A 27,370-nucleotide genomic window follows, 5' to 3' on the forward strand; every position below is an offset into this window, starting at 1 on the left:
AGTTAGTTGTATAGTTGTCCCAAGCACTAGATTGAAGATCACATGACTCTGCTGTTTAAAAAAAAACATTTTATTGAATATTCTTTCATTATGCTCGCTAAAATTTTAGCATATATATTTGGCAATGGGCTTTTAAAAACTTTTGTCAGGTAACAGTAGGTTTGGTATACAAGTGTAGAAAAAAAAAAAGATACAATGCTACGTAAATAACAGAACTGGTCTACATTGCACCAGTGCAAACCTTGGATGTAGACATGTTGAGCCACTGCAATGCAAGCCCTGGTTTGCATCAGTGCAGCACAGCCATGGTAGAGGTATACATCAGTAGTGACAGTGGTGAAAATTCTTCTAATGTAGACTGACCTACAGTATTGGTGGGTTGGACTGCAATACTTACTAGTATTCTTTTATGCCAGATATTTAAAAAAAAATGAAAGTAGTACTCCTGTTCCATTTTGTCTTCTGAACATGCTCACTGTGGAGAAGACTATATTGGTAAATATATATTTTGCTTTAAGTACTAACTACATGTAAAAATACATGTAATAAGAACCGACTGGCAAGGGGTAGTGGAAGTACTTCTTCAGATAAATTGGATACAAATCACTGGAATTTGGTCCCACTGAAAGACGAGAATCCTACTTGAACTCCCTTACCTAGCTGTTTCAATCAAGTTAAAAGCCTGGCTATCTATTGAACAGGGAAATCACACTTCCCAGGGACATCAGTTCTGATAACAAGGGCCTGGATTCATCCTGCCCCTTCTATAGTCCTTTATCCTCATGCAAAACCCTACCAACTCTGAGTGGTAGTCTTTTACACTCACTTTGCACAAGTACAAATGAACAGACAAGGTGAAGAAAAACAGAGAATCTGACTCTAAATCTGCATTGCTGTATTTCATAATCAACTGAGTTCTACTTGAAACAGCGCCACATCAAGGAGCAAACTTGCATCAACCAATTGGGGGGTGCATTACTACAATTCTGAGAAACTATTTATATGACAATTCATGGAATAAAATCAATGGAGAAGGAATTAATATTTAGTTGTGGCATTAAAAGACTAGAAGAGTCTGAAAGAAACAAAAGTTCAACATGGCTCCATGTACACAACTACAAAAATTCATTTTCTTCCTTATTAGAAAAGCTTTCTTGGACTGCAAAGCCAAAAGCAGCAATCCAACATCATGAGAGCTAAAGTCAAAAACTCATAATGAACAGAAGAGATTCTTAAGAATCTAGAATCCACAAACAAAAATTGAACTATATGGATACTTTAAACTAACCCAGATAACACTAATAGAAAATAGCAGATAAGTGCTGCTCATGTTCCAAGTTCTATTACAACTGTATTCATGGTGATTCTAAGTAACAGATTATTTTGTGACTATGGGAATAGATTGGGATTTAGATATGTGTTCAATTTTCAGCTCTACCATACGCTTCCTGGGTGACTTTGAGCAAGTCCCCACACTTAAAATGGCAATAATAATAATACATCTTTTTGCCCACTGTCTTGTTTACAAAGAAATTCTTTACAGCAGAAACCATTTCTTACTATGTGTTTGTACCGGGTCTAGCACAATGGGATCTTGATATCAGGTGAGCCTCTAAGAACAACAATAATAATACATCAAGCAAATTAAACAATGTAGACCTCAGCTAGAGCTCAAACACCTTCAACACATACTTCATTTAAAACTAAAATACAACAAAGTACCCTGTATTTTAAGGACCAAATATACACACTAACAGTTTCTCTCAGCCATGTCCACAGTAAACCTTGCTGACACAATCACAACCAGCCCTTCACCTCTTCCGTAAGCTCACTTTTACCCTCTTTCAGTGCATTCCGAGGTGCTATATATAATCTTTCCTTCTTATTCTTATCCCTCCCCATCTTTTAGGGAAATCAACTACCTGATGCCAATAAGATTAATCACCATTCATGCAATGAGCAAGTAACCTATCCTTATTTACAGAATTCAGAGGCTGACTGTTTGGGAAAGGCTTTTAACTATTTCCCTGCCTGTCGGCCCCTTTACTCCATCACACAGTTCCTCTCAGATCTTTAGTATGGGACCCACTAGAAAGCTCACAATACCAACCTGTAAAGCTGGAAGGTGCTCAGATACTAATATAGTGGTGGACGCCCATACAAAACAAGACACAGAGAGGACAAGTATTATTCAATGCTGAACGGTTATAGTCAAAACCTTTTGAACCAGAAAGCCTAGAAACTGCATTTTTATACCAGTGGAATGCTCTTTTCAGTGGAATGAAACATCTTTTTCCAGACCTAGATGACCGTCAGATACTGGATTTTAAAATCATGGCATTAACTATTTTTTAGAAGCCGTTGTAGATAATTTTAGAGGTTTTTTTTACATATAATAGTTAATTAGTTATTTTTGTTCTCCCTCATAAATCTATATTGCTGGATTCACAGTGCTAATTAAACCTAACTAGAGTGATTAAAAAATCCTGATCAAGAGACAAATCATGATCACTTTAATAATTAGAGAACTTGCATTACCTTCAGTAGCATTACCAGTATGAATAAAGTGAACAGATGTGGGTCAAAACTCTCAAATACTATCATTTTTTTGCTGAAAAATATAAATTAACATAATATTTTGCTCTTCTGTAGCAGCTTCCATCTGTGAATCTCAAAGTGCCTTACAAACATCAATTATCTTAGCTTCACAAACACACTTGTCTATGGGCCCTGATCTTTGTAAAGGCTGAGCACCTGCCTCTCTTATTTAAATAATTTGTCACCGTTTCATTCAGGTAATTTTTTTTTTAAAAAGGTACTAAAATATAAAGGAAAACTGTTAATCTTGAGGAGCCAATGCCAAAGTCTTTTCACATGCAAAATTTCTATTGAAATCAGTGGGAGTTCTGTGCATGCAATGACTGCAGAAGCAGACCCTTATTTATACAGAATTTGACCAGATTTCTGGCTATTGGCCCCACCATGTATTCCTTACTCCAGAAACAGGAAATAAGGATTCAAATGGTGGCTGACTCAGATGAAGTTCTGGATTACACAAACCCCCTTAAATGGAGTAGTAAGTGTCTGACATTAATTTATCAGGCATAGGCGTCACTTGGAACCTCTCTTTCCCCTTCTTTTTTAATTCCTACATGTTCCCATGTACCTTGAACCCAATCCTGCATTCCTTACTCAGGTAATACTCTGTCTGAAGTCAATGGGAGTTTTGTCTGAGAAAAGATTGTAGGCTTGGGCCCCTTATCCCTTATTTAATTCTCAGCCTTTCAGTTATTCAAAATATACATGAAAGTAGGTCAAATGCAATCATGCAGAGTGAGGGTGCGCTTTCTCAAGAAGCCAGTAGTTGACACACATGAATGTTTTAAACCAGTCACGTCTGGCAAACTTCCTTATTTTGAAACAGCATTATGATTAGGGTCCTACCAAATTCACAGCCATGAAAAATGCGTCTCAGACACCGAAATCTGGTCTCCCCCCAGATTTCACAGGGTATACTGGCGTATCTCAAATTGGGGGTCCTGACCAAAAAGGGAGCTGCAGGGGGTCACGGTATTGCCATCCTTTCTTCTGCACTGCCTTCAGAGCTAGGTGGCTAGATAGAGGCAGATGTTGGCCGGGCACCCAGCTCTGAACCAGCTTCCCCGTCAGCAGCAGCGCAGAAGTAAGGATGGTAATACCATACCATACCATGCCACCATTACTTCTGTGCTGCTACCTTCAAAGCTGGGTGGCCAGAGAGCAGCAGCTGTTGGCCGAGCACCCAGCTCTGCAGGCAGCAGTGCAGAAGTAAGGGTGACAATACCATACCATGCCATCCTTACTTCTGCACTGCTGCTGCTGGTAGTGGCCCTGCCTTCACAGCTGGACTCCTGGCCAGCAGCTGCCACTCTCCAGCTGCCCAGCTCTGAAGGTAGCACCGCTGCCAGCAGCATTGCAGAAGTAAGGGTAGCACTACTGCAACCTCCCCTACAACAACCTTGTGACACCCACCCCAACTCCTTTTTGGGTCAGGACCCCTACAATTACAACATCATGGAATTTCAGATTTAAAGAGCTGAAATCATGAAATTTGTGATTTTTAAAATCCCATGACCATGAAATTGACCAAAATGGACCATGAATTTGGTAGGGCCCTAATTATGATTTTATAAATAATTAATAAACAATATTAATTCACACATAAATTTAACATATTTAATAAAGAATTAATGAAAAAGCTTTTCTAGTACACATGCAATTAAGTAAATGATCTAAGAACTTAGCACTTCCTCAAACTAATTTAAATTAGAGATAGATTCAGGGAGGCTGATTCTCCTTTAGTCCTTGTCTAAACATACAAAAATTATGACACTAACTATGCTAGCATCATTACTATACCCCTTTGGTATGGAAGTAAGTAATATCAATTTAAAGGTATAACTATTCTCATAGGGAAGACCAATAAGCTATACCAATATAAGGCACCTTTATACCAGCATATAATTGTGTCCACACATATTGGTAGAAAAATCATGCCCTTAATCAAAATATTATAACAGTACAAAATCTGTGTGTAGACAAGACTGTGTAAATCAGGAATAACTCTGCAGAAGTCTTTGGAATTACACTAGTGCAAGCAAGAGTAGACACTGTCCTGATCTTGCGCAGTTTGAATCTGGACTCAGATCCAAATCGCATGAAAATTTGATGATATTTGAATTCAGTGTTCTAATTAACTCATTGTAGTGATACATTCAACTCATAGACCAGGGTCAGAATTCAAACTTCCTGAGTTCCAGGAACAGGGGCAAGATGCAGTGTTCCAGTACAGATGAATTTTTAAATTAATTAACACATTATATTTCTATTTTAATTTTGTTTCTTGGGGAAAAAGAACAAATGTGGTATTTGATCTGTGACAACTGTCAGAAAACACATTTCCCAAAACCCAAAAGAAAAGAAAAAGCCTTCTTGAAACTTCAAGATAAAACAACAGAGCACACAGGCTGTATACATAATCTCTCCAAAGCAAAGCAGTTTCTTGTCCAGCTTGAAATGCAGTTGAGACACCACATGAGTGCACAACGGCAGAGTAAATTAATTTTAATTTTCTTCCTTTAGTGAGAGGAAAGCGAATCTGTGTTCAGTAACCTACTAAGTCATGAAAAATAAACAAAGAGTTAAACTCAGGAGGACATAGAAATCTGTTATCAAATAAAACCTAACAAGACTAGTGCAGTAAAAACACATAAAGACAGCATACTGTTACTACAAATGAAATATTAATAAACCATAACATTCTGGATAGTGATTTGAATATTTACAAGTAGCATGTTTAGTAAGAAGTTACTCAAACATTTATAACTACTGCATTATAGGAGAAGTACTTTTCTCTGCACAGTTCAAAACAAAACAACACTGAAACTGTAACATACCTTCTGATGACAAAAGTTATCTCAGAATATTATTTCTGTGGCTATGGGCTACAGCCATGATGATGAGCATTTTAGAAAAGCCCTGCCAACAGACATTATGTGAGTAGACCCATTGTCTTTAATGAGAAATGTATGCGGAGGCCCTTAATTAGACAGCAAGACCCAAAGGGAAAGATATCACCAAGTCTCCTAGCTATCCAGAGAAAATTAATGAAAAGCATCTGATATAAATAAATTACTGTCCACTGGCTTTGTTCTGTACTTCTTCACTGATCAGAACACTGTTCAGTTTTTGGACTTTATGTCCTGGTCACCTGTAACAGAAAAACACAAATATTTTTCAGGGTAATATATAAAGTTCCTCAAATTAGAGCCATCTACAGCAGTGATTTTCAAAGTATGGGTCGCAACCCAGTACTGGGGTCACGGAATGGAAGGCACTAGGTCATGGTGGCTCTGGTCAGCACCGCAGACCGCACCGTTTAAAGTCCCGTCAGTGGTTCTGCCCAGATAAGGCAGGGTAGTTCCTACCTGTTCTGACACCGTGCTGTGCCCCGGAAGCAGCCAGCAGCAGGTCTGGCTCCTAGGGGGCGGGGTCACAGGGCTCCACGCACTGCCCCCACCCCGAGCATTGGTTCCGCACTCCCATTGGCCGGGAACCAGCCAATGGGAGCTGGGGCGGGTTGGTGCCTGCAGGTGAGAGCCACACGGAGCTGCTTGAGCACCTCCACCTAGGAGCCGGACCTGCTGCTGGCCACTTCCAGAGCGCAGCGTGGTCCGCGGTGCCAGGACGAGCAGCGAGCCTGCCTTAGCACCCCCGCTGTGCCACTGAACGGGATCCATCCAAGGTAAGCTCGTGCCCCAATCCCCTGGCCCAGTCCTGAGCCTCCTCAAACCCAGAGCCCCCTCCTGCACCCCAAACCCCTTATCCCTAGCCCCACCCCAGAGCTTGCACCCCCAGCCCAGCACCCTGACCTGCACCACTGATCTATGGCATTCAAGATATGCACACAACTCCCATTGATATTAACTGCAGTTTCAGTTTCATCTCCTTCCAAGGCTTCTTAAACCAGAGGTGGGCAAACTATGGCCCATATCTGGCCCGCAGGACCGTCCTGCACGGCCCTTGAGCTCCCGACTGGGGCAGCTAGCCCCTGGCCCCTCCTCTGCTGTCCTCCCTCCCCCGCAGTCACACTGCCATGCAGGCAGCACAGCTTACGCCTGCCCACCTCCCAGGCTTTCCAATAAGCCAGTCCTACCACTCTGAGCGGCATGGTAAGGGGGCGGGGAGGTTTGGATAAGGGGCAGGAGGCGGTTGGATAGGGTGGAGGTTCTTTGCGGGGCAGTCAGGGGATGGGGAGCAGAGGCCGGTTTGAAAGGCATGGGAGTCCTGGGGGGCCTGTCAGGGGGCGGGGGTGTGGATAGAGGGGGGGGCAGTCCAGGGAAAGGGGGAGTTGGATAGGAGGTGGGGTCCTGGGGGGGGGCAGTTAGGGGTGGGGGGTCCTCGGAGGGGGCGGTCAGGGGACAAGGAGCAGGGGGAGTTGGATGGGTAGGGGGTTCTGACGGGGACAGTCAGGGGGTGGGAAGGGGGAGGGGGCGGAGGCCAGGCTGTTTGGGGAGGCACAGCCTTCCCTACCCAGCCCTCCATATAGTTTCGCAACCCCGATGTGGCCCTCAGGCCAAAAAGTTTGCCCACCCCTGTCTTAAACTGTTATGTAATGTTGCTATGCAATGTTAAACAGTTGCTCCACTTCTGAGCTGTGTGAAAAAAATCCTGTATATAGTTTGTAAATCTATTGGTAATATTTATATAGCACTGTGGGATCCTTCTGCTAAAAGTGCTTTATAATGTCATTATATGGCTGTTGGAATCATTGTTATAGGTATTAGTAATATAGGATACCACCAGACATGAATGTAACCATCAATTCCTTTATTAAATCCAAAGGCCCAATGGTATTTATACACTTGCTCTGAACATGTCTAAAAGCCTAAATAATAAGCAGTTACTATACCCAAACAGTAACAAACATTCATATGCATTTGATCAAAATACTCACAAAAGGATGAGCCCCAGAGATAACCCTCTTACCCTGGCTTGCTCCAGCATATCAGAAAGAATCTGATAAATACTCCTAGCAAGCCTGGTTCTTTTATACAGTCCAACAAACAAGTGATGTCGTACTGACCTTTATAAAAAACAGGTTTTGGCCAGTTTGTGGTTGACCTCTTTCTTGGCCTTGGCTGAAACAAGATATGACTGTGAGGCCTCTTTCTTTCACATTATCTTAAATTTATGGATCTTAGAGCTTGGTTCACCTCCTTACACAAGCCCATATTTTAAGATAACGCTAGTATGTTGGAGGTTACTATAAGTTTATCGCATCACAAGACAACTTCTCTTTGTCTGTTAGAACCAGTTTGTAATAAATTCTTATCGTTGAGAGGCCCCTTTTCCAGAAACTTCCATTTTATCTTATTAGCCATATTCCAAGCTCAGCATCCTCTCCAGATCTTGTCTTGCTAGACCCCACTTTCTAACTTTTTAACATGTTATTCTCAAGGCCTTGTTACATTTGCTTAACCACCTACAGTCTACACAAGCTACAAAGAACATAAGCGTAACTAACCCATTTATCTTAAAACTGTCTTACAATGGCCTTAAGTGAAAAGCTCAGCTTGAGCCAGAATAGCCAGTATACCCTACCAGCACTTCTGTAGGTGCTAATGGCCTTTCTGTCCTCCCTAAGGAGTTATTTTGCTTTCAGAATGGATTCCAGCCAGTACATGAATGGACAGAAAGGCCCTACAACTGAAAACTCACCCCAGGTGTGGGGATGGAGGAGGCCAATGTCAAACCAATTCAGATCCAACACTTGAGACACCAGAGAGCTGAAGGCCAGTTGAGCCTGCTTATATTCTTGTGCTGGAGAGCCATTTTCCAATAGGGCAGAAGACACTGAGGCCAGATGTGCTGGATGAAGATCCTGGAGCCCACCAGGATAGAGGTAGATGGGAAGAAGCCAACACTCATACTCCAGAGCACAAACAGCTGCAGAGGAGATTAGTTTGGGCTAAAGAAAGAGGTGAGAGAAGGAGACAGGGAAGACTAGAAAGGGGAAAGCAGATGGGAGTGCAGAAACATTCGTTGATTTTGTTTTGGGGTAGAGAGAACTATATCAGCTTATATATATATACACTTCCTTTTGCATTAGACACTGTCTAAGCATCTGATACAAGTGGTCAAAATAGGGGGACTACTTAGAACAGATCCATTCCTCCATCTTAATAAAAAATGAAGGCGTCAGACTACATTTTCTGTGAACCTCACAAGCCTAGAGCCCAAGACAGGTCTACGGGCAAGAGTGGAAACATAAAGTTGGATTGTCTCACCAACTGGAAATCCAAACAATTCAGCAACTCTGAGCTAGAGCCAGCTTCTACACTGATGTGAGTTGTAGGTATATCCTGCAGCTTATTAACCCCCAGGACACTCGGCGGGGGGGGGGCAGGGGTTCAAACAACCCTGATAAAATACAATGTAGTCACCTGCAGAAATGACCACAGTGGTACCAGCTACATGAGCCTCCCAACAGCTTGGGGGCACCGGAGGAATGTAACTCCGGAAGAATGCACAAGACAGCCCCACAGACTTACACAATTACAGAAGGGTAGAACTGGCAGGGACTTTGAGAGGTCATCTAGTCCAGTCTCCTGCACTCAAAGCAGGACTAAATAACTAGTGCGTTCCTGACAGGCGTTTGTCTAACCTGTTCTTAAAAACCTCCAGTGATGGAGATTCCACAATCTTCTGAGGCAATTTTTTGTGCTTAACCACCCTGACGGTAACTTTTTCCTAATGTCCAACCTAAACCTCCCTTGCTGCAAGTTAAGCCCATTGCTTCTTGGCCTATCTTCAGACGTTAACATGAACAATTTTTCACCTGCCTCGTTGTAACAACCTTTTATGTAGCTGAAAATGGTTATCACGTCCCTTCTGCTCCAGACTAAACAAACCCTGTCTTTTGAATCTTTCCTCATAGCTCATGTTTTCTAGACCTTTAATCATTTTTGTTGCTCTTCTCTGGACTTTCTCTAATTTGTCCACATCCTCCCTGAAATGTGAGGCCCAGAACCAGACACACAATGCTCCGGCTGAGGCCTAATCACTATAATTACTTCTTGCTTACAACGCTCCTGCTAAGGCTTCCCCCCTCATCCCAGGGCCAAGGCCACCCCCGGGCTGCCAGGAGCCCTGGGATCAACAGCCGGGATTGAGCAGGGCTCTCACCCCCGCTGAGCCCGCCCACCCACAGCCTCCTCCTGCCACCCAGCCGGCCCGAGCCCTCTCCTCACAGCCCCGTCACGTCGCCCGCTGAGCCCGGCCCCCCGCGCGCTCTCTCACAGCCCCGCCCCGTCATCCACTGAGGCCACGCCCAGCGCTCTCTCCAGTCCTGTCATCCGCTGAGTCCCGCCCCCTGCTTCCGGCGAAGCCGGGCAGCTTCCGGTTTCCTCACTTCCGGTTCGCCGTTTGCGCTGCGTCTTGCCGCTGGGAGCTGCGGCCCTTTCGCCGCACGTGGCCGAGTCCTGCCGCGCTTCCCCCGGCGGCGCCTGACTCTTGCTGGCCCGGCCCCGCACCTCTGCCCGCCATGCTGGTGCTCTTCGAGACCGCGGCCGGCTACGCCGTTTTCAAGGTGAGGCGGGGGGCCGGGGCCGGGGCCGACCGCGTGCCGCCGCCGCCGCCTCGTCTCGCCGTTCCCCGGGCGGGCCGGGCTCGCGCACGGGGGATGGGGCGACCCGTAGCTCTCGCGGCCCTTTCTGCGGCGGGAGCGCGGGGGAGGGGGGTGCGCGCGCGCGCCGTGCCCGGGGTCTGGGTCCCACCCACGTGGCTGTGGCGAGAGGCCAGTCTCCGTCAGCCGCTGGTCGCCCTGCCCGGGCCGGACCCTCACGCCTGGCGCCCCGAGCCTAGCGCCGATGCCGAGCTGGGGAGCGAGGTCGGGGAGGAGTTGGCCTGGCTCTGGTGCGGAGGCCCGTCTCTCTGGCGTGCCCCAGGTGTGCAGGCGGCGGGAGCAGGCTCGCACGGGACAGGGAGGATTTACTCCCGCTCCCTGCCCTACGAAATCGTTGTCTGCCTCGCCTGGCTCCTTGGAGGGTAGGTCTGACCCCTGCCTGGGGCCGTGGCAATTCGTGGATGCGTCTGGCGGGGTCAAAGGGACGTAACCCATCATGCAGTGTAGTGCAGGTTTAAATGCCTTTGCTAACCCTGCAGAGGTCAGTTTCTATCCTGATGTATGAGGTTTGATTTACAGTATTCTGTTTGACTAAGTGTAATTGTAAATGTCAGGTTTCAGAGTGGTAGTCGTGTTAGTGTGTATCAGCAAAAACATTTATTCTTTTGCATAGAGACTGTCTGGTTTGGCCAATGTACATGGCAGAGGGGGCATTGCTGGCACATGATGGCCTCTACCACATTGGAGGATGTGCAGGTGATTGAATTGGCCTCGTCAGCACTATAAAAAGTAATTTTCCCTCTGTTGATATTTACCCCTTCTTGTCAAGTGTTGAGAATAGGCCACTTCCACCTTTATTGAATTGGCCTCGTTAGCACTGACCCCCCACTTAGTAAGGCAACTCCCATCTTTTCATATACTGTGTGTATATACTTGCTACTGTATTTTCCATTCCATGCATCTGATGAAGTGGGTTTTAGCCCACAAAAGTTTATGCCCAAATAAATTTGTTAGTCTCTAAGGTGCCACAAGGACGCTTCGTTGTTTTTGTAAATGTCAGTGGCCAGAGGTCTACAGCTACAACATTTCATTGTGATCTCTTGTGCTATCAAAGACTGACTTCCTGTTCACATCCAAGAAGAGCAAGCTGGTAATGCAGTTTTTAATTTTAACCAGCAGTTTTGGAACAAAACAAAAGCTTTCAGAATTCTATCAACTCTTAGCAGAAATTGTGGTGTTTACCCCTAATTAGTCCTCAGTTATTTCCCTTTAAATATGCTCACATTGCATCAATTTCTGGGACTTTTTAGCATTTGTTGTAATTGATATCATGCCTATAGTTCCTAAGTGAAAGGACTGAGGCAAATGTAATAGCAAGGATACTAATATATTTTAAATACTGTATTTACAAGGTGTGTGAATTTAAGTTCATCTGCTATTGTTTATGTAAAATGCTTGGCTTGACAGGTGTACACGTGCATTTGCATTCTGGCTGAAATTGGGAGAATTCATCCGCTATACCTGAAAAGCAAAGATTCAGTTCTCACATCTCTCCTATCTTTACATAAGCAGAGATAGGCTGATGCGCCATGCTGCTGAACTGGTGTACTCTGTAACCCGTCTGCCAGGTGGAATCAGCAGCAACCAGGGCCTGGCTTAATATCTAGGGGTTCCTTTTGAACAACAGAGCACAAAACCAGTAACATGGGAAAATTACACACCATCCCCTGAATGCTTCTAAGAGGCAATACTTCCCCTCTTGCAAGCACAGAGTCTGAGTGTAGAAAATAAATTTTTAATGAAAGGAGGGGAGTCACCCGGCATTAATTTTAGAAAATGGCACCAGCAGGATTCGGCCAAAAATACCTATCTTAGAGTATGTTAAATTATTTTATGATATTTGTATTGTGATAGAGTGCAACAGCCCAGATCGGAATTGGGACAGCACCGTGCTAGTCTGAAGTGGAACTTCTTAGCTGATGTTACCTTTTGCTCTACTTAGCTGCAGCTTCCTTCTCTAGATCATAGAATCATAGAATATCATGGTTGGAAGGGACCTCAGGAGGTCATCTAGTCCAACCCCCTGCTCAAAGCAGGACCAATCCCCAATTTTTGCTTCAGATCCCTAAATGGCCCCCTCAAGGATTGAACTCACAACCCTGGGTTTAGCAGGCCAATGCTCAAACGACTGAGCTAGATGTTTGACTGTGCTATTGCTGCTAGAGCCACATTGTCTGCCTGTAAAATGATATAGAAATCCAAAACTCAGCAGGGCCAGGGCTTCATTAAAATCAGTGGTTTTCAGCCTCTGGTCCGTGGAGCCCTGGGGGTCTGCAGACTTGTGTAAGGCATCAACAATAGGTGACTATGAAAATGAAGTTTCGTAAGAACAGCCATACTGGGTCAGACCAAAGGTCCATCTAGCCCAGTGTCCTGTCTTCTGACAGTGGCTAATGCCAGGTGCCGCAGAGGGAATAAATAGAACAGGTAATCATTAAGTGATCCATCCCATCACCCATTCCCAGCTTCTGGCATACAGAGGCTAAGGACACCATCCCTGTCCATCCTGGCTAATAGCCATTGATGGACCTATCCTCCATGAACTTATCTAGTTCTTTTTTGAACCCTGTTATAGTCTTGGCCTTCACAACATCCTCTGGCAAGGAGTTTCACAGATTAACTATGCATTGTATGAAAAAATACTTCCTTTTGTTTGTTTTAAACCTGCTACCTATTCATTTCATTTGGTGACCCCATGTTCTTGTGTTATAATGAGGAGTAAATAACACTTCCTTGTTTACTTTCTCCACACCAGTCATGATTTTATAGACCTCTGTCATACCCCCCTACCCCTTAGTTGTCTCTTTTCAACGTTGAAAAGTCAGTCTTATTAATCTCTCCTTATATGGCAGCCATTCCATACCCCTAATAATTTTTGTTGCCTTTTTCTGAACCTTTTTCAATTCCAGTGTATCTTTCTTGAGATGGGTCAACCGCATCTGCACACAGTATTCAAGATGTGGGCATACCATGAATTTATTTAGAGACAATATGATATTTTCTGTCTTCTTATGTATCCCTTTCTTAATGATTCCCAGCATTCAGTTTGCTTTTTTGACTGCCGCTGCACATTGAGTGGATGTTTTCAGAGAACTATCCACAATGACTCCAAGATCTCTTTCTTGAGTGGTAACAGCCAATTTAGACCCCATCATTTTATATTTATAGTTGGGATTATGCTTTCCAATGTGCATTACTTTGCATTTATCAACGTTGAATTTCATCTGTCATTTTGTTGCCCAGTCTCCTGGTTTTGAGAGATCCTTTTGTAGCTCTTGAGTCTGCCTGGGACTTAACTATCTTGAGCAATTTTGTATCATCTGCAAATTTTGCCACCTCACTGTTTATCCCTTTTTCTAGATCATTTTATGAATATATTGTACAGGACTGGTCCCAGAACAGACCCCTGGGGGATGCCACTATTTACCTCTCTCCATGCTGAAAACTGACCAGTTATTCCTATCCTTTGTTTCCTATCTTTTAACCAGTTACCAATCCATGAGAGGACCTTTCCTCTTATCCCAGGATAGCTTACTTTGCTGAAGAGCCTTTGATGAGGGACCTTGTCAAAGGCTTTCTGAAAAATCTGAGTACACTATATCCACTGGCTCTCCCTTGTCCACATGCTTGTTGACCCCCTTGAAGAATTCTAGTAGATTGGTGAGGCATGATTTTCCCTTTACAAAAAACATGTTGACTCTTCCTCAACAAATTAGGTTCAGCTATGTGTCTGACAATTCTGTTCTTTACTATTGTTTCAACCACTTTGCCCGGTACTGAAGTCAGGTTTACTGGCTTGTAATTGCTGGGATCACCTCTGGAGCCCTTTTTAAAAATTAGTGTCACATTAGCTATCCTGCTGTCATTTGTTACAGAAGCTGATTTAAATTATAGGTTACAGACTACAGTTAGTAGTTCTGCAATTTCACATTTGACTTCCTTCAGAACTCTTGGGTGAATATCATCTGGTCCTGGTGACTTATTACTGTCTAGTTTCAGTTTGTTCCAAAACATCCTCTGGAACCTCAATCTGTGAAAGTTCCTCAGAGTTGACACCTAAAAAGAATGGTTCAGGTTTGGGAATCTCCCTCACATCCTCAGCCGTGAGTACCGATGCAAAGAATTCATTTAGTTTCTCCTCAATGGCCTTATCACCCTTGAGTGCTCCTTTAGCATCTTGATCGACCAGTGGCCACACAAGCTGTTTAGCAGGCTTCCTGCTTCTGATGTACTTAATTTTTTTTTTTTTTTTTTTGCTATTGCTTTTTGAGGTTTTGGCTAGTTGTACTTCAAATTCTTTTTTTGGCCTTCCTAATTACATTTTTACATTTCATTTGCCAGAGTTTATTCCTTCTTCTGTTTTCCTCATTAGGATTTAACTTCTACTTTTTAAAGGATGCCTTTTTGCCTCTCTCTGCTTCTTTTACTTCATTGTTAAGCCATGGTGGCACTTTTTCAGATTACAGATTCCAGAAAAGACATTCTGGTTCTCTCATCAGTCAAATGTATGTGAATACCCCAGAAGTGCTGTTACCACCATAGAGGCGCACAGTTTAGTGCCTTTCTCATGCTGTGTCAAATGCCTTGCCGAGCACTTGCAACATTTATAGTTGAATTCTGGTTAGTCAGTTTTCAGCCTAAGACTTCTATGACAGTGGTCCATGGACCACAGGTTGAATTTCCAAAGGGGTCTGCACCTCCATTTGACATTGTTTAGGAATCCGCAAATGAAAAAAGGTTGAAAACCGCTGGTTTAAAAGTTAATTTCTGAATAAGAAGGAGGAATTGGAATTGGGGAACTCAATAGAGGACTTCAATCTGTTGGGCATGCCTAGGAGGGCGCAGAGTATGTTGCGGGGGTGGTGTAGTTGGGGCCCAGACCAGCCCCCACGGAGAATGGGGATGGCGGGACTGCCACCCAGCTCCGCTCCTGGTCCCGGCTGCCAGCCCCACGCTCAGGGATCCGCTCCCAGCTGTCTGACTGGGGTCTTGGCTGCCTGCCCCATGCCTGGGGATCCTCTGCTGGATCTGTGTCTGGCTGCAGGCCTTGGCCCCTGGCAGAGGGTCCAGCTGTGGCCCCAGCCTCGTCCCCCTTATCCCTGTCTGCATCCCTCACTCCCAACTCCGTGGGCCAGTGGAGCGCAGACGGGTAAGGGAGAGTGTGAGGTAAAAAGTTTGGGGACCACTGCAATAGGTAAGGGAAGTTATTAGCTGGCCCAGAGACTTTTTTTGCTTTATAGCTCTGTGGGAAATGTGTTACTGTGTTTACTTGTTTAGCTAATAGTTAAGTTAAAGAAAAAACACAGTTCAAAAGAACCCTCTTGGTCTGGATTTGGAAATCTGGGAGGAAGTGAAGTGGCTTGCTCATTTGCATGGTACCCAGAATGATTTCAGCATTCCTTCTGTGTTAAATTGTAGTTGTACTGTATTTGATTTGTGAGGACAAATCACAATGCTTTTTGAACATGGTACAAAGAACCACATTTATATCTTTGAAAAAGATTAGTGCAGTGCTCCTTTGCATTTTACTAAGAATTCTTAGGCCTTGTCTATGCTACAAAATTGTTGACCTAAATTATGTCGACATACAGCCACCACGTTAGTTGCTGCAGTTTTTCATATCCACACTACCCTCCTGTCGGTGGTGCATGTCCTTACCCGGAGTGCTTGCCCCGATTTAAGGGGACAGTGTGGGGGGCTGACAGCCTGAGCTATCAGGCCTGCACGGGGCTCACCACTGGATCCCCCTTTCCCCAGGGCTGATGGGCTGTCAGCCCTGCACTGGACTCATCGCTGGAGCCCTCCAACAGTGGGGCTTCAGCCATGAGCCCAGTGCTGTCAGCCCTGGGGTGAGAGGTGGGGTGGCTCCAGCTGTGAGCCTGGCATGGGATTGACAGCCAACAGGCAATGTAAGTAATAGTGTATACATGGACACTGCATTTCCCTAACTACATTGACCTAAGTGCTATGCCTCTCACGGAGGTGGAGTTATTAGGTCAGGGTAGTGGGCGAGTTACATTGGCAGGAGAAACATTATAGTGTAGACCAGGCCTCAGTGCACTGCAGATTAAGTGAATGCAGAAATATGGTGGAGAAGTATAACTGTGATCTCAACTCACCTCTTCCCCCTAAAGGATTTCTTTTTTGGATGGCAAGCTGAAATATCAGTGTGTTAACCAAGTGTAATGTCTTTAAAATTTACTCTTGAGGCTGTATTGGCATGGATTTATTGTACTGCAAAGAGGGTGAGCTCTGTTTTAGAAGTGGCCTCTTTCTTCCTCAAGTAACTTGAGGCTCTCTGTGAAGGTGACTTGTTTTGTATTTTCCCATTGGTGGTGGGGTCCTTGAGCAGCTGGTGTGTTCACAAAGCAGTAGTAAGTTTGGTCCCAGGTCACTGGCGAAGAGACACATGATACTACGGCTGGTTCTTAAAAAGAGAGAGAGAATGTAGATGTTCAGAAAGGGCCTGCCCTTATTGGGGGGTGAAAAACAATAAAGTAGCTGTGTTCCTGCTGAAAGTAAAATGCTGTTAACATGATCAGATATTGGTGGGGCAGAACTGGAGAGAAAATGGTAAGCAGTGGTCACAGACTGGATGGCTAAGAGGTACCCCATTGACTCAATTAACATCAGCTTTCAGGCAGGACACACCATAAAAAGTGGGGTCAGGGTTTCTATACTGAACAATGATCCCAAACATCTTTAAACATTGGTTTAATGATTCTGTCTTGTATCCACAGGTCCTGGATGAGAAGAAGCTCCAGGAAGTTGACAGTTTATGGAGAGAATTTGAAACACCTGAAAAGGCAAATAAAATGTAAGCCGTTTGATGAGGGGCTGGCAACCTGGCTTTGGAAGATAACTGCATGTTCAGATTAAGGAGCAAGGCCTTGCTTTGTTTTCAGTATAGTTCAGAGCTTTTAAATGTTAGAAGAATGATCTGACCCAAGAACAAGGGGAGATCCAGTGGAATTAAAAAGTGAGAAATTCAGTACTGATAAAAGGAAATACTTTTTCCCCACAGTGTATAATTAAACTGTGAACCTCATTGCCACATGAAGGCGTTGAAGCTGAAACTTAATGTTCTAAAAGGGATTGGACATTAAAATGGATATAAAGAGTATCCTAAGTTTGACAAACTTTTGGAAGGTATATTAAACTTCAGTCTTCAGGGGTTAAGCCAGTCAGAGTATTAGAGATCAGGGTGAAACCTAACATGGGTGGGTGTGCCTATAGCAGAGTATCCTACATCTGCCCACTGCAGGCTTTTTACACCTTCCTCTGAAATGTCTGATGCTGACCACTGTCAGACAGGATGCTAGCCTAAATGGACTTTGGTCTGGTCCAGTTATGCAGTTCTGATCTTTCTGAAAAGACGTTGGTCTCACTCAGCCTTGCAGCATAAGCCTTGAGCTGCTGTTGGAGATGACGCAAGTGCAATTTAGTAAGTTGAGAGGGTAGCTTTATCTGGGACCTTGCTTCTGTTAAAGATAACACAACTTTTTCTGACACAGATTAATCAGAATTGGACTAGAGTCAGAAATCTGGGTCTGGAGATAATTGTCCTGGGTCGCGATGGCTTCTTAAGTGCAACTCTTTAGATAACAGAGAGGAAGATTACACAGGGAGGAGGAAGTTGGGCCTGGGGCGGTGTCACAGCGGATGTAGTTGGGAACTGTCCATAGGCTACTTGGACCTGGTAAACTGATGGGGATTAGAAAATCCTTCCATACACACATGAATGTCAGTAGGTGTTCTCATACCCCATCCCCAGAGCCAGTGTTATGCATTTAGTGTGACTGTTTTCCACCCCTTACCTTTCAGCCTCAACAGTATATTTTTGGTGCGTGCTCCCAGCATGGCTGTTCTCAGCTTCTCACCCAGAAGGGTAGGGCTTCCCCAGACGTCTGCTCATGTGGAGGGGCAGGGAGGAGTCTGACACCGCGGATTGTGGGTCACACATAGGAAGGGAAAGTGTGGGGCCATCTTGTGTTCTCACCCCATATCCTTGCCACTTGCTCTGCCACCCGTTTATTCCTGCCTCATTATCCTCTCTCCCCTCTCTGCAGTCCCAGACCCTTTACCCCCAATTCCCCGTCCAAGTGAACATTTGTATGTATCATTTATTTTCTTTTCAAAAATAGTTTGAGCCTTCTGAATTTTCTGCTATACTCGGATTGTTTCCTCCAAATAAAAAACAAAACAAAAAACACAGATTGTAGGTACATGCCTTCATTCTTCTCTCTCCCCCCCCCGCCCGCTTTCATCAAGGCCAAATTAAAACTTACAGTGCCAGGGTGTTGCTCGGGTTTGATGGCTGTAATATGTCCCCTTGACTCATACAGGTTTTGTGAGTCGTGGCTACCTAGCATACCTCTTGGGCACTGTTTGCACATGTGCAGTGTAATCCATTTGGCTTTTGCGAGTGTTAGGAATATGCCTATCCGAAGAGCTAAACTTTTTCAAATGCTGTTTTCAATATTGCTCCTCCAAGGGGTAGTGGGTGCCATGCAAAATACAGAAAAAATACAGAAAATACAGGGGAAAAAAAATACAATCTGTTAACTTTAAGAAAAGTTGTTTTGGGGGGCCTGTATCTCAGGAATCCCTTGGTCAAATGATCCCAAATTTGGATGTCTACCCTGTGCCGCCATGAGAGTCAGTAAATTTCAAGGAAATCCAAGTAACTGGATTGTAGAGCTCTTAGAAGAGTCAACCTGGAAACAGAAAGAGTTTTGTAACCTCAACTCTGGTAGACCTGGTGCTCTGCTATAGTAGAGAGCATATTCTTTGCTCTCACTAGTTAATCAAAGGAGTAGTGTTGAAATCTGAATAGTTGGTGTCTTTTAAATATGAACTGCAAAACAAAAAGATGGCCTCACTTTTTTTTCAAATTTTTTGTATGTATTTTTTCATTAGAAATAGTAGATCTTGATTTCTCACCTCTTTGGAGGTCTCTAGCAAGATCTTTGGGGGACTTGGGTGATGAAATAACAGGGGTCTGAAAGCTGACCTACAGTTCCAAGACTCGGACTCCTTTTCCCTTCATGTGGAGGTTGGGAGATCTGAAAATCAAACTTCAGCCTCCTGTGATGTTCTAGGGAAGTAGGTATTTATGATGGGGGTTTGGGAAGTTAAGACAGATGCTATGCATCATAAAGGAAGAGGGAAGGACCGGGGTATTCTATTGTAAACTTGAATATAAAAATACATTTTCTCTTCTCTAGAGTGAAGTTGAAACACTTTGAAAAGTTTCAGGACACAACAGAAGCACTTGCTGGTAAGTAAAGATGAGAAAGTTAACTCTGAAATTTGCAGCTTGGTTCTTTCTGAAAAGAACCAATCACATATTTTCATTATATGCCTCATGCTCTCCTCCCACCCTCTTATTATGTCTTCATTGTTTATCTTTTAGATTACAGTTGCTTCAGAACAAAGAACATAACTATTTGTTTTCCGGGGCAGCTGCCATGCCTCTGGACACTAGATAAAAATATTGAAATCTGGTTATTTGCTCCTGTGTTTATAGTCATGAGTGCACAAATCAGTAGAGAATAGAACCCTGTTGTCAATGATGTATTGTCGTTGATACTGAATTCTAATGATTTGATTCAACGTTTCGTCACTACCACTGAGACAACAGATAAAATGCTAGTAATAAATACGTTAGGGCTGTTTTCGCTGCACTTCGTGGCAATGTATGATGGATAGGTTTGTGTATTTAATAAATGCCTATTTCTCTAAGATCATGAATTCCTGAATTATTTGTAAATCACATGCAAAACCTGCCACTTGAGTGATTCTTAGGAATTAAGCACAAAAGCATTATAGGCTCTGAATAATCTGAACTGAAGTGATAGAAGAACATAGGCTAATAGTTATTTACGGGTGGCCTGACTCCTGTTCTTGAATGCAGTGTTTTTGTGTGTCCATAACAGTAAAATCAGTTGATAAATGTCAAATGTAGCATTTTGGCCAAACAATGAGTCTTACTACATTAGAGTTGTTGGGATCACAAGTATAAAAAACAAAACAAGGAAAGGAGACCACCTTTAAACCTGGGATGCAATGAAATCATAACTGAGATTAAAATTCCTGTTTTTTCCCCACTTATGTACGTGCACACTATCTAACATGAGTGTGGCCTTGTTATAGCACTGGGTGCCAGTAATTCCTGGGTTCTAACTGCGCTAACTGTTACTGTGATACTGAAGCTGTGTGAGTTGGGCAAATCACCCAGTTTCTCTGCCTTAGTTGAGGAATCTGTGAAATCAGGGATATTTAAACTACCTAGCTCACATGATTATTGCTAGGATGGATTTGTAAATTGTTTTGAAGAGAAGTGATAAATATGTAGCTAAGCATTATTTAAATATCAAATGGTTTAAGAACTATCTGTCAGATTTAAGGTTATATAGCTAATGTTCCAAATAGCAATGATGAGAGGGCATTTATCACAGCAGTTATATTTGTTCTTCTATTTCTTTCTTTCAGGTTTTTTTAAAATAATGGGTCACTGGGTTCTGCTTCACACGCTAGGCTGTAAATGTTGTACCAATCACAGAAGGTCACTGGAGCATGGAGTTAACGTGTCAAGGGAGTTGCATAAGTGACCTCTTAAAATATGTCATGTGGGTTTGTGAAGCTTTTATAGATTTATTTATACCTCAAAATAAAGATTCTTTTTAAAACTCCTCAAATCCACATCACATACCTTAAAAAGGGCCGTATCTGACTTCTGCCATCCCCACAAATTGGCTTCATGCTTCAGTGGGCTTTCATGGATATTACAACATCATCAGCGGAGAGTAAATACTGGACTGTTGCCGGTGGTGGCTGGTGATGTATGACTTCAGGGGGTCTGAAAATGGATTGGGTAATTCAATTATATGCCAGATCTTCTTAGAGTTACTTCTGGGGATGTTCAGTGTATCTCTGAAGTTGGTGGACTGTTATCTTTAACAAAGTTGGCAGAATTAGGAGTCCATCCTGGTGATTTTCCATATATAGGGAGGAGGGAAAAATTAGAGGAGAAATATTCTCAAATTAAGAACAGCAAATGTGCTAACATTTTACGACATTCATTTAAATGACTGCAGGGTCAAAAAATTTCAGCTGCAATTTTGGTTAGTATAGTAGCTTGCAGAGGTGTGAATGTAAGTGTACAGCCTTGTGTATCAAGTTGGACATGGTATTTTTAATACCCGTTAGATTTTTAGAAAGCTTTGTTTGTTTGTTTATTTAGCCACATCTTTGTTCTCTTCTTTCCTCTACAGCATCCACAGCTCTGGTTGAGGGCAAGCTCAGCAAGAACTTGAAGAAAATTCTGAAGAAGATCGTGGCAAAAGATGCCCATGAACAGCTGGCCATAGCAGATGCCAAACTCGGAGGTGTCATAAAGGTGAAAACTGACTTTGCTTCTCTAATTGGTTTTATTCTGCTGAGATGTTATGAATAAGGGCCTTTGTATTTTGTGGTCCTGTAGCCATGGAGTGTGCTGCAGACTGAGCTTTCATTAGAAAAAAGTTTCTGGTTCTCAGATGGAAAGAGAAATTTTCATCTGTGAGCTGAATATAATTTGATAGGATGTTGTCTGCTCTGCAAATGGACAAACCTGAAACTGCACTCGGATGTGCACACTTCTTGTTTTCTCAGTGGGGTATCAGCTGTGAAAGCAGACAGCATAAATAAAAACTGTTGCCCTACTGATCTTATTTATAGAAACATCCAGTTGATGTGCTTATTCACTGTTGGTTGCTTTGGCAAGTGAGGCAGCTGCTTATTATAAGGGTTGCTGGGAGTTCACATTCCCCATAATCCCCAAATATGCGCATGTATTCTCCAGCCCTTGTCTGAAAGGGGGGGAAGTATAGAGGAGATGCATTAGGTTTATATTCTAAAATGCTCACTTGTCTCTGAGATTTCAAAACCCAAACCATCTCACATTCCTTCCTCAGAACCAGAGCCAGCTACCAAACTCTCCGCTTCCTACTATGTTCTGTTCGATGACACAGTTGTGGGTGGTGGTTAGAGAAAACTGCATAAAAGTTAGCATGCAGTGTAGAACTAATCACTTACACAATCCTGGTGTTGCCCCAGAGTTTAGGGACAGAGTACACAGGACCTTATTACAAGTCTTGTTGCTCTTGATATCAGGACGTTAAAATGCAAAATACATATGATTATTACAGTAGTGGAAACCCTGATGTTTATTACCCGTGAAGGTTGTCACTGCTTCTGACTTTTTGCCTAGCATAAATGGGTAACAAGTATACCTTAGTAGGAGAAAAACTATAAATATATACTAGTATTGAAAGAGAATTTGTAAGAGGATTTAATTAACTTGGTTAACACCTAATAGTCACCTTAATTTTATAGGACAAGCTGAACTTAAGTTGTATTCATAGCCCAATGGTTACTGAACTGATGAGAGGAATTCGTTCTCAAATCGAGGGGCTTATCACTGGCCTTCCATCGCGGGAAATGGCAGCTATGTGTTTAGGATTGGCGCATAGGTGAGTTGCCATTGAAGTTGTACTTCAGTACTTTCCACCAGCTTTATTCCATTCCTGCATCCTTGGACACCCAAAACTCCCTTTGATATCAAAGGGAGTCTGGGGTGTGAAATGAATACAAGATTAGGCCCAAAGTCTAAGCATATTAATTTGGTTAAATCTTGCTCTAGAAGCAAGCTCTTGCAGGGTTCACTGTGTTTAGCACCATAGGTGCCAGTCAGACCTCTCAATGTGTGCTGTAGCGTTAACCCGAGTTGAGTAGTTTTTTCTTGTATATTATGTATGCAATTGAATAGTATCTTCTTTAAAATGCAGTCATTGACAATATGAAAATTTAATTTTACATTAATCCATCACCACTGAGATATGATACCTCAGTGCTTAATGTAAATGTTGGACTCAGTGTTGCATGGAGATATGTAATTTGTATCTCCATGACTGTACATATCCCAGTGGTACATAATATAAACATTAAATAAAGGCAGTGTTCTTGACTGTAGATTTAAGCAGAGCAGTAGCTCTGCACACAGAGCCATGACAAGTACACAGTTAGGTGCCAGAAACTTGAGTTTCAATCCAGACTCTAAGAGGAACTCATTGCATGGCCTTGGGCAAGTTGCTGAACCTTTCTAGTTTACTCTTCTAAAATGGAGATTGTTACCTTCCTTGCTGGGGTAAATGAGAGAATTAATTTTTGTGCAGCTTTTTGAAGATCTAAATCCCTATGTACATGCAGAGTTTTATTTTGGCATAATCCAAATGTGTGATGCAAGATCCTAGAATGTATTTTAAAAGTATATATGTTGGGCTTGTGCTAAAATGTGGATAGAAGGACGAGGGAAGTTTATCTATTAGGTCTTTACAGTCATACTCCTGAGTTTCACCACTTCATAGACACTGTTTCCCATGGATCAGTCCCAGCCACAGTAAAACTGGAAATACTTGCTCTGTTTGTTTTTGTGAAGAAATTTGCAAAAAGTAACGAACAGCAAATTTCCTGCCACTGTGTGCGTGTAGACTATGCAGAGGGACAGCCAGCCAGTCATGCTTCTCCTTTCTGGTGCCTTGGTTCTGCCCATCATACTGGGTACTGTGTGTGCTGCAGTTGTTATGGGACCAACCAGCAGCAGTGCTTCTCCAAACTTCCCATTATGGCCAGCAGAGGCCAGTCCTTGGCTTTAAATTAAACAAGTGTGAATGAGTCTACAGCTGGACTCGTTCATGCAAAATAAAACAGGTGGAGAATATATGGTTTTTGCAGTGGAATGCCAGGGGTGTAGCTAATAACGATATCTTTGTTTTTAGCCTCTCCCGATACAAGCTGAAATTCAGCCCAGACAAAGTAGATACAATGATTGTCCAAGCAATCTGTAAGTATATTCAGAATTTCATCTTTAAGAATTCTGCAGGGGCAGCTAACTTGATCACAGTTATTAAAATGAGCCCTTTTCAAGATTTCTACTAGTGTTTTAGTATAACAGGGCAGTTTGAATCAACCCAGCAGAAGTTTTAAAAATTATTGCTTATGGAAGGTGTTACTGTAATTTAAATATCAAATAATCGGAGAGGGTGGTATTAAAAGGTGAAGACCTTTATTATCCAGAAAACAGCTATAGCACATACAGTGGCAGTTCAAGCTTCCCATTGCTTCAATTCCCAGTGTGACTCACCCTGACTAGTGACAAGAAGTTAGTTGTTCCCCTAAGTATTTGGTGGTTGGTACATCTGCTATGGGTGTCATTTGTGGTGGTAGCTTGAGTGAAGTGAACTGAGACCACAACCTAGTAACAGTTCTAAAGATGCGTGAAAATAACTAACAGGTAAGTACCATGTTCTGCATGCTGGCTTTTCTTAAGGGAAACAGACTAAACTTTCTTTGGCAAATGGAAAATAGAATATTCAGACAAACCCTTACATTTCCTTGAAGGATGCATGTTATAATGGAGTTGCTCACTCTCAGGCAGTAGTGAACGGAACAGTTCAGTGAGGCAAATTCCATGCTCTGTTGTCAGTGGAATCTTGTTGAGCTGAAAATAATGATTGAATTCACAATTTCATCACTACTGCTGAGACAGCAGATGGGAATGTCCGTATTGCATTACAAGAAAATGCTTGTAGCCTTGGGGCTTTGTAACAGTATGTTCAGTGGGTGTTCTACCCTGCTGTAATAGAAATAAGCTTATAGCTTGTATCTGCAGCACTGGAGTAGACCGCCTATTGCATTAGTTCTAGGTATGTTTATATTTTAAATAAGCTTAAAGGGTTATTACAGTTGAAAATAATTTCTCTGGGCTGAAACTAAATCTTTTCAGTTTCTTTCATTATTGAATGTGGAGGGGTGGGGGCGGCTATGTGGTCTCTTCACACTTAACTCAAACGCAAATTGTAACTTAGATTTCGTATGGAGGAGGGCGTTCTTCATTTACTATGCATGTGTAGTAACTTTAACATAGTGTATCACCTCCATGCTGTTTGTATCTACATCTGGTTGTACAGTGCCTCACACAGCAGGGCCCCAATCCTGATCTGGGCCGCGGAGTGCTACTGTAATTTAAATATCAAATAATCGGACAGGGTAGCTTTTGACATCTGCATCCTGTTTAAAGAAAAAAACTGATTAGAGGGCTAAACTTTATACCTTAGACACAATCCCACCATCTGGAATGGATGACTCTGAGCTCCCAGATAGCCAAACTGCTGCTCTTTGTTTCCCTATAACCATCACTGTTGCAGGAGACTGTTCGTATGCAATACATTATGCAGTGTATGACATGTGAAAGAGGCTCATCATTTGAGTGGCAGGTCCCTGTGATGGAACTTCAGGCCTTACCATCATGTTAACTAGTGGTTCTTTTACATTATTGTGAAGATGATAAAAGTTTGGCTTAACGAAGAGTTTGACAAAATGAACAAAATAAAACAATTCAAAATCAAAACTCATCCTTGTGCCCATCTTTGTGCTTACATGGGATTATTCGCTGCCCGAACACTGCAAAATCTAGGCACATTGGGATGCGTTAAGAATAGAATGTTAGTCATAACCCTAAGTTCCGTGTTTGTTGGATGTTTAAATTGAACCTTTCCTGGTTGTAGCTACCTGTGGGGAAACACATTAGCACCAGTTAAACTTTCAGAAAGTCTATTCCAAAGTGGCTTTGTACAGAAGATTCAGAGCATGTATGTTGCCCAGTAAAATTAACGGTGGAGTCATGGAGTGAGGAATAGGTTTGAAGGATTTTCATCAAACTGTGCATTACTAAGAGGTAACTTTCAATTTCTGAGGCTTGTTTCTGTAGAAGATAGAACAGCTCCCTTTGAGAATACAGGATTGCCTCAGCATCCTTAATTCTGGCATGTCCTGACTTTTGAATGTTTGACAATGGAACAGTAATGTTCTTTTAACATAGTGTGTAATTTGATCTATTTTATTTGCAAAGCACATTTCTTCACTGAAACAAATCCTTCAGTGATTTTAAAATAAAATGACGACCAACCGTGTCACAGTACATTGGTATTTGTATTCATGCAAAGAAAACATTGTGGAAAAATACCTTGATATTTCCCTTTGCAGTGTTCATTACATCTGACATTAAAATGTTCCTCTTTAGACTATACTTTTTTTTTAACATGTCTGTCCTATCTGCAGCCCTTCTTGATGACCTAGATAAAGAGCTGAATAACTATATCATGCGCTGTAGGGAATGGTATGGCTGGCACTTCCCTGAACTAGGCAAAATCGTCGCAGATAACCTAACATACTGTAAATGTGTGCGGAAAGTTGGTGAGTAACAATTTTGAGCAAGCATGGGAGACTGAGTATTAATATGAAATGCAACTTAATAGCACTTTGTGGACCAGATTTCCTGCTGTTCACTAATGTGCAGCCCATTTCACAATCATGTATCATCTCAGTGACGCTCTAGAAAATGCTTATATGGGAAATTGATGTTAGGAAAATAATATAATTTGGCAATAGTTTGTTGTAATCTAGCATTTGGAAACAAGGAGAGCTAGCACTGGCTAGCTCTCCATGGACCATTAACAAGTGCTCTGTAGACCACCGTTAGTCCACAGACCACAGTTTGGGAATTTATTGCTTAAAACTGATATACAGAGAGAAACACTTAGTGTTTTTTGGTATTCCTTGAGACCACAGTGGGTTTAATCTTGTGGACATCTGCATTTCAACATCTAGGTGTGGTTTTTTCTATTGATTTGTACAGTGATGTGGTAGCTTTGCAGTTCAGAGAGGAACTTGGGGCTTTAAGGGAGTTTCCTGTAGCATAAATTGGGGAGGAATAAATTAGGTCTTGATAGTGCTAAATGGCTGATTTCTCTCTTTTCCTGGAATTCTCCCTTTGTATTAGGTGGGTCCAAAACTTCTAACCTTAGCAGTGCTTTAAAATGTTTAAATATGTTAGGAAATCTTGAGTTCTGGCATAAATTCGTTCATGTGATTGCATTCTCCAATTATCTTATTTTTTGCCAAAAAATAATTCACCCTTGAGAAATCTGCCACCTTTTAAGGTATATGAAGCTACAAAATCAGGGATTTCATTTGTTAAATTGTACTCAGAATGGGCAGTTAAAACCATTTTCAAATTGAACTGGCTTAACAGACCTATATGCT

The 27,370-nt window shown here is 42.6% G+C and overlaps 1 protein-coding gene and 1 non-coding gene across 2 annotated transcripts in view; both read left to right on the forward strand.

The window, feature by feature from the left end:
- The first annotated feature begins 9,933 nt into the window (after positions 1-9,933).
- NOP58 (NOP58 ribonucleoprotein) overlaps positions 9,934-27,370 on the forward strand; it is a 36,061-nt gene continuing 18,624 nt past the window's right edge. The window contains exons 1-7 of the mRNA XM_074967945.1: positions 9,934-10,129; positions 16,966-17,042; positions 19,453-19,505; positions 21,502-21,626; positions 22,604-22,740; positions 24,046-24,110; positions 26,387-26,521. Coding sequence (XP_074824046.1) covers positions 10,085-10,129; positions 16,966-17,042; positions 19,453-19,505; positions 21,502-21,626; positions 22,604-22,740; positions 24,046-24,110; positions 26,387-26,521 — 637 coding nt within the window. The 5' untranslated portion in view covers positions 9,934-10,084. The remainder of the gene's footprint in view (positions 10,130-16,965; positions 17,043-19,452; positions 19,506-21,501; positions 21,627-22,603; positions 22,741-24,045; positions 24,111-26,386; positions 26,522-27,370) is intronic.
- Positions 19,784-19,872, forward strand: LOC141996325 (small nucleolar RNA SNORD70). Its single transcript, XR_012641531.1, has one exon. It is a non-coding gene; the product is annotated as a small nucleolar RNA SNORD70 (small nucleolar RNA).

Source organism: Natator depressus, chromosome 11 (genome assembly GCF_965152275.1).
Source record: "Natator depressus isolate rNatDep1 chromosome 11, rNatDep2.hap1, whole genome shotgun sequence".
Taxonomy (NCBI): domain Eukaryota; kingdom Metazoa; phylum Chordata; order Testudines; family Cheloniidae; genus Natator; species Natator depressus.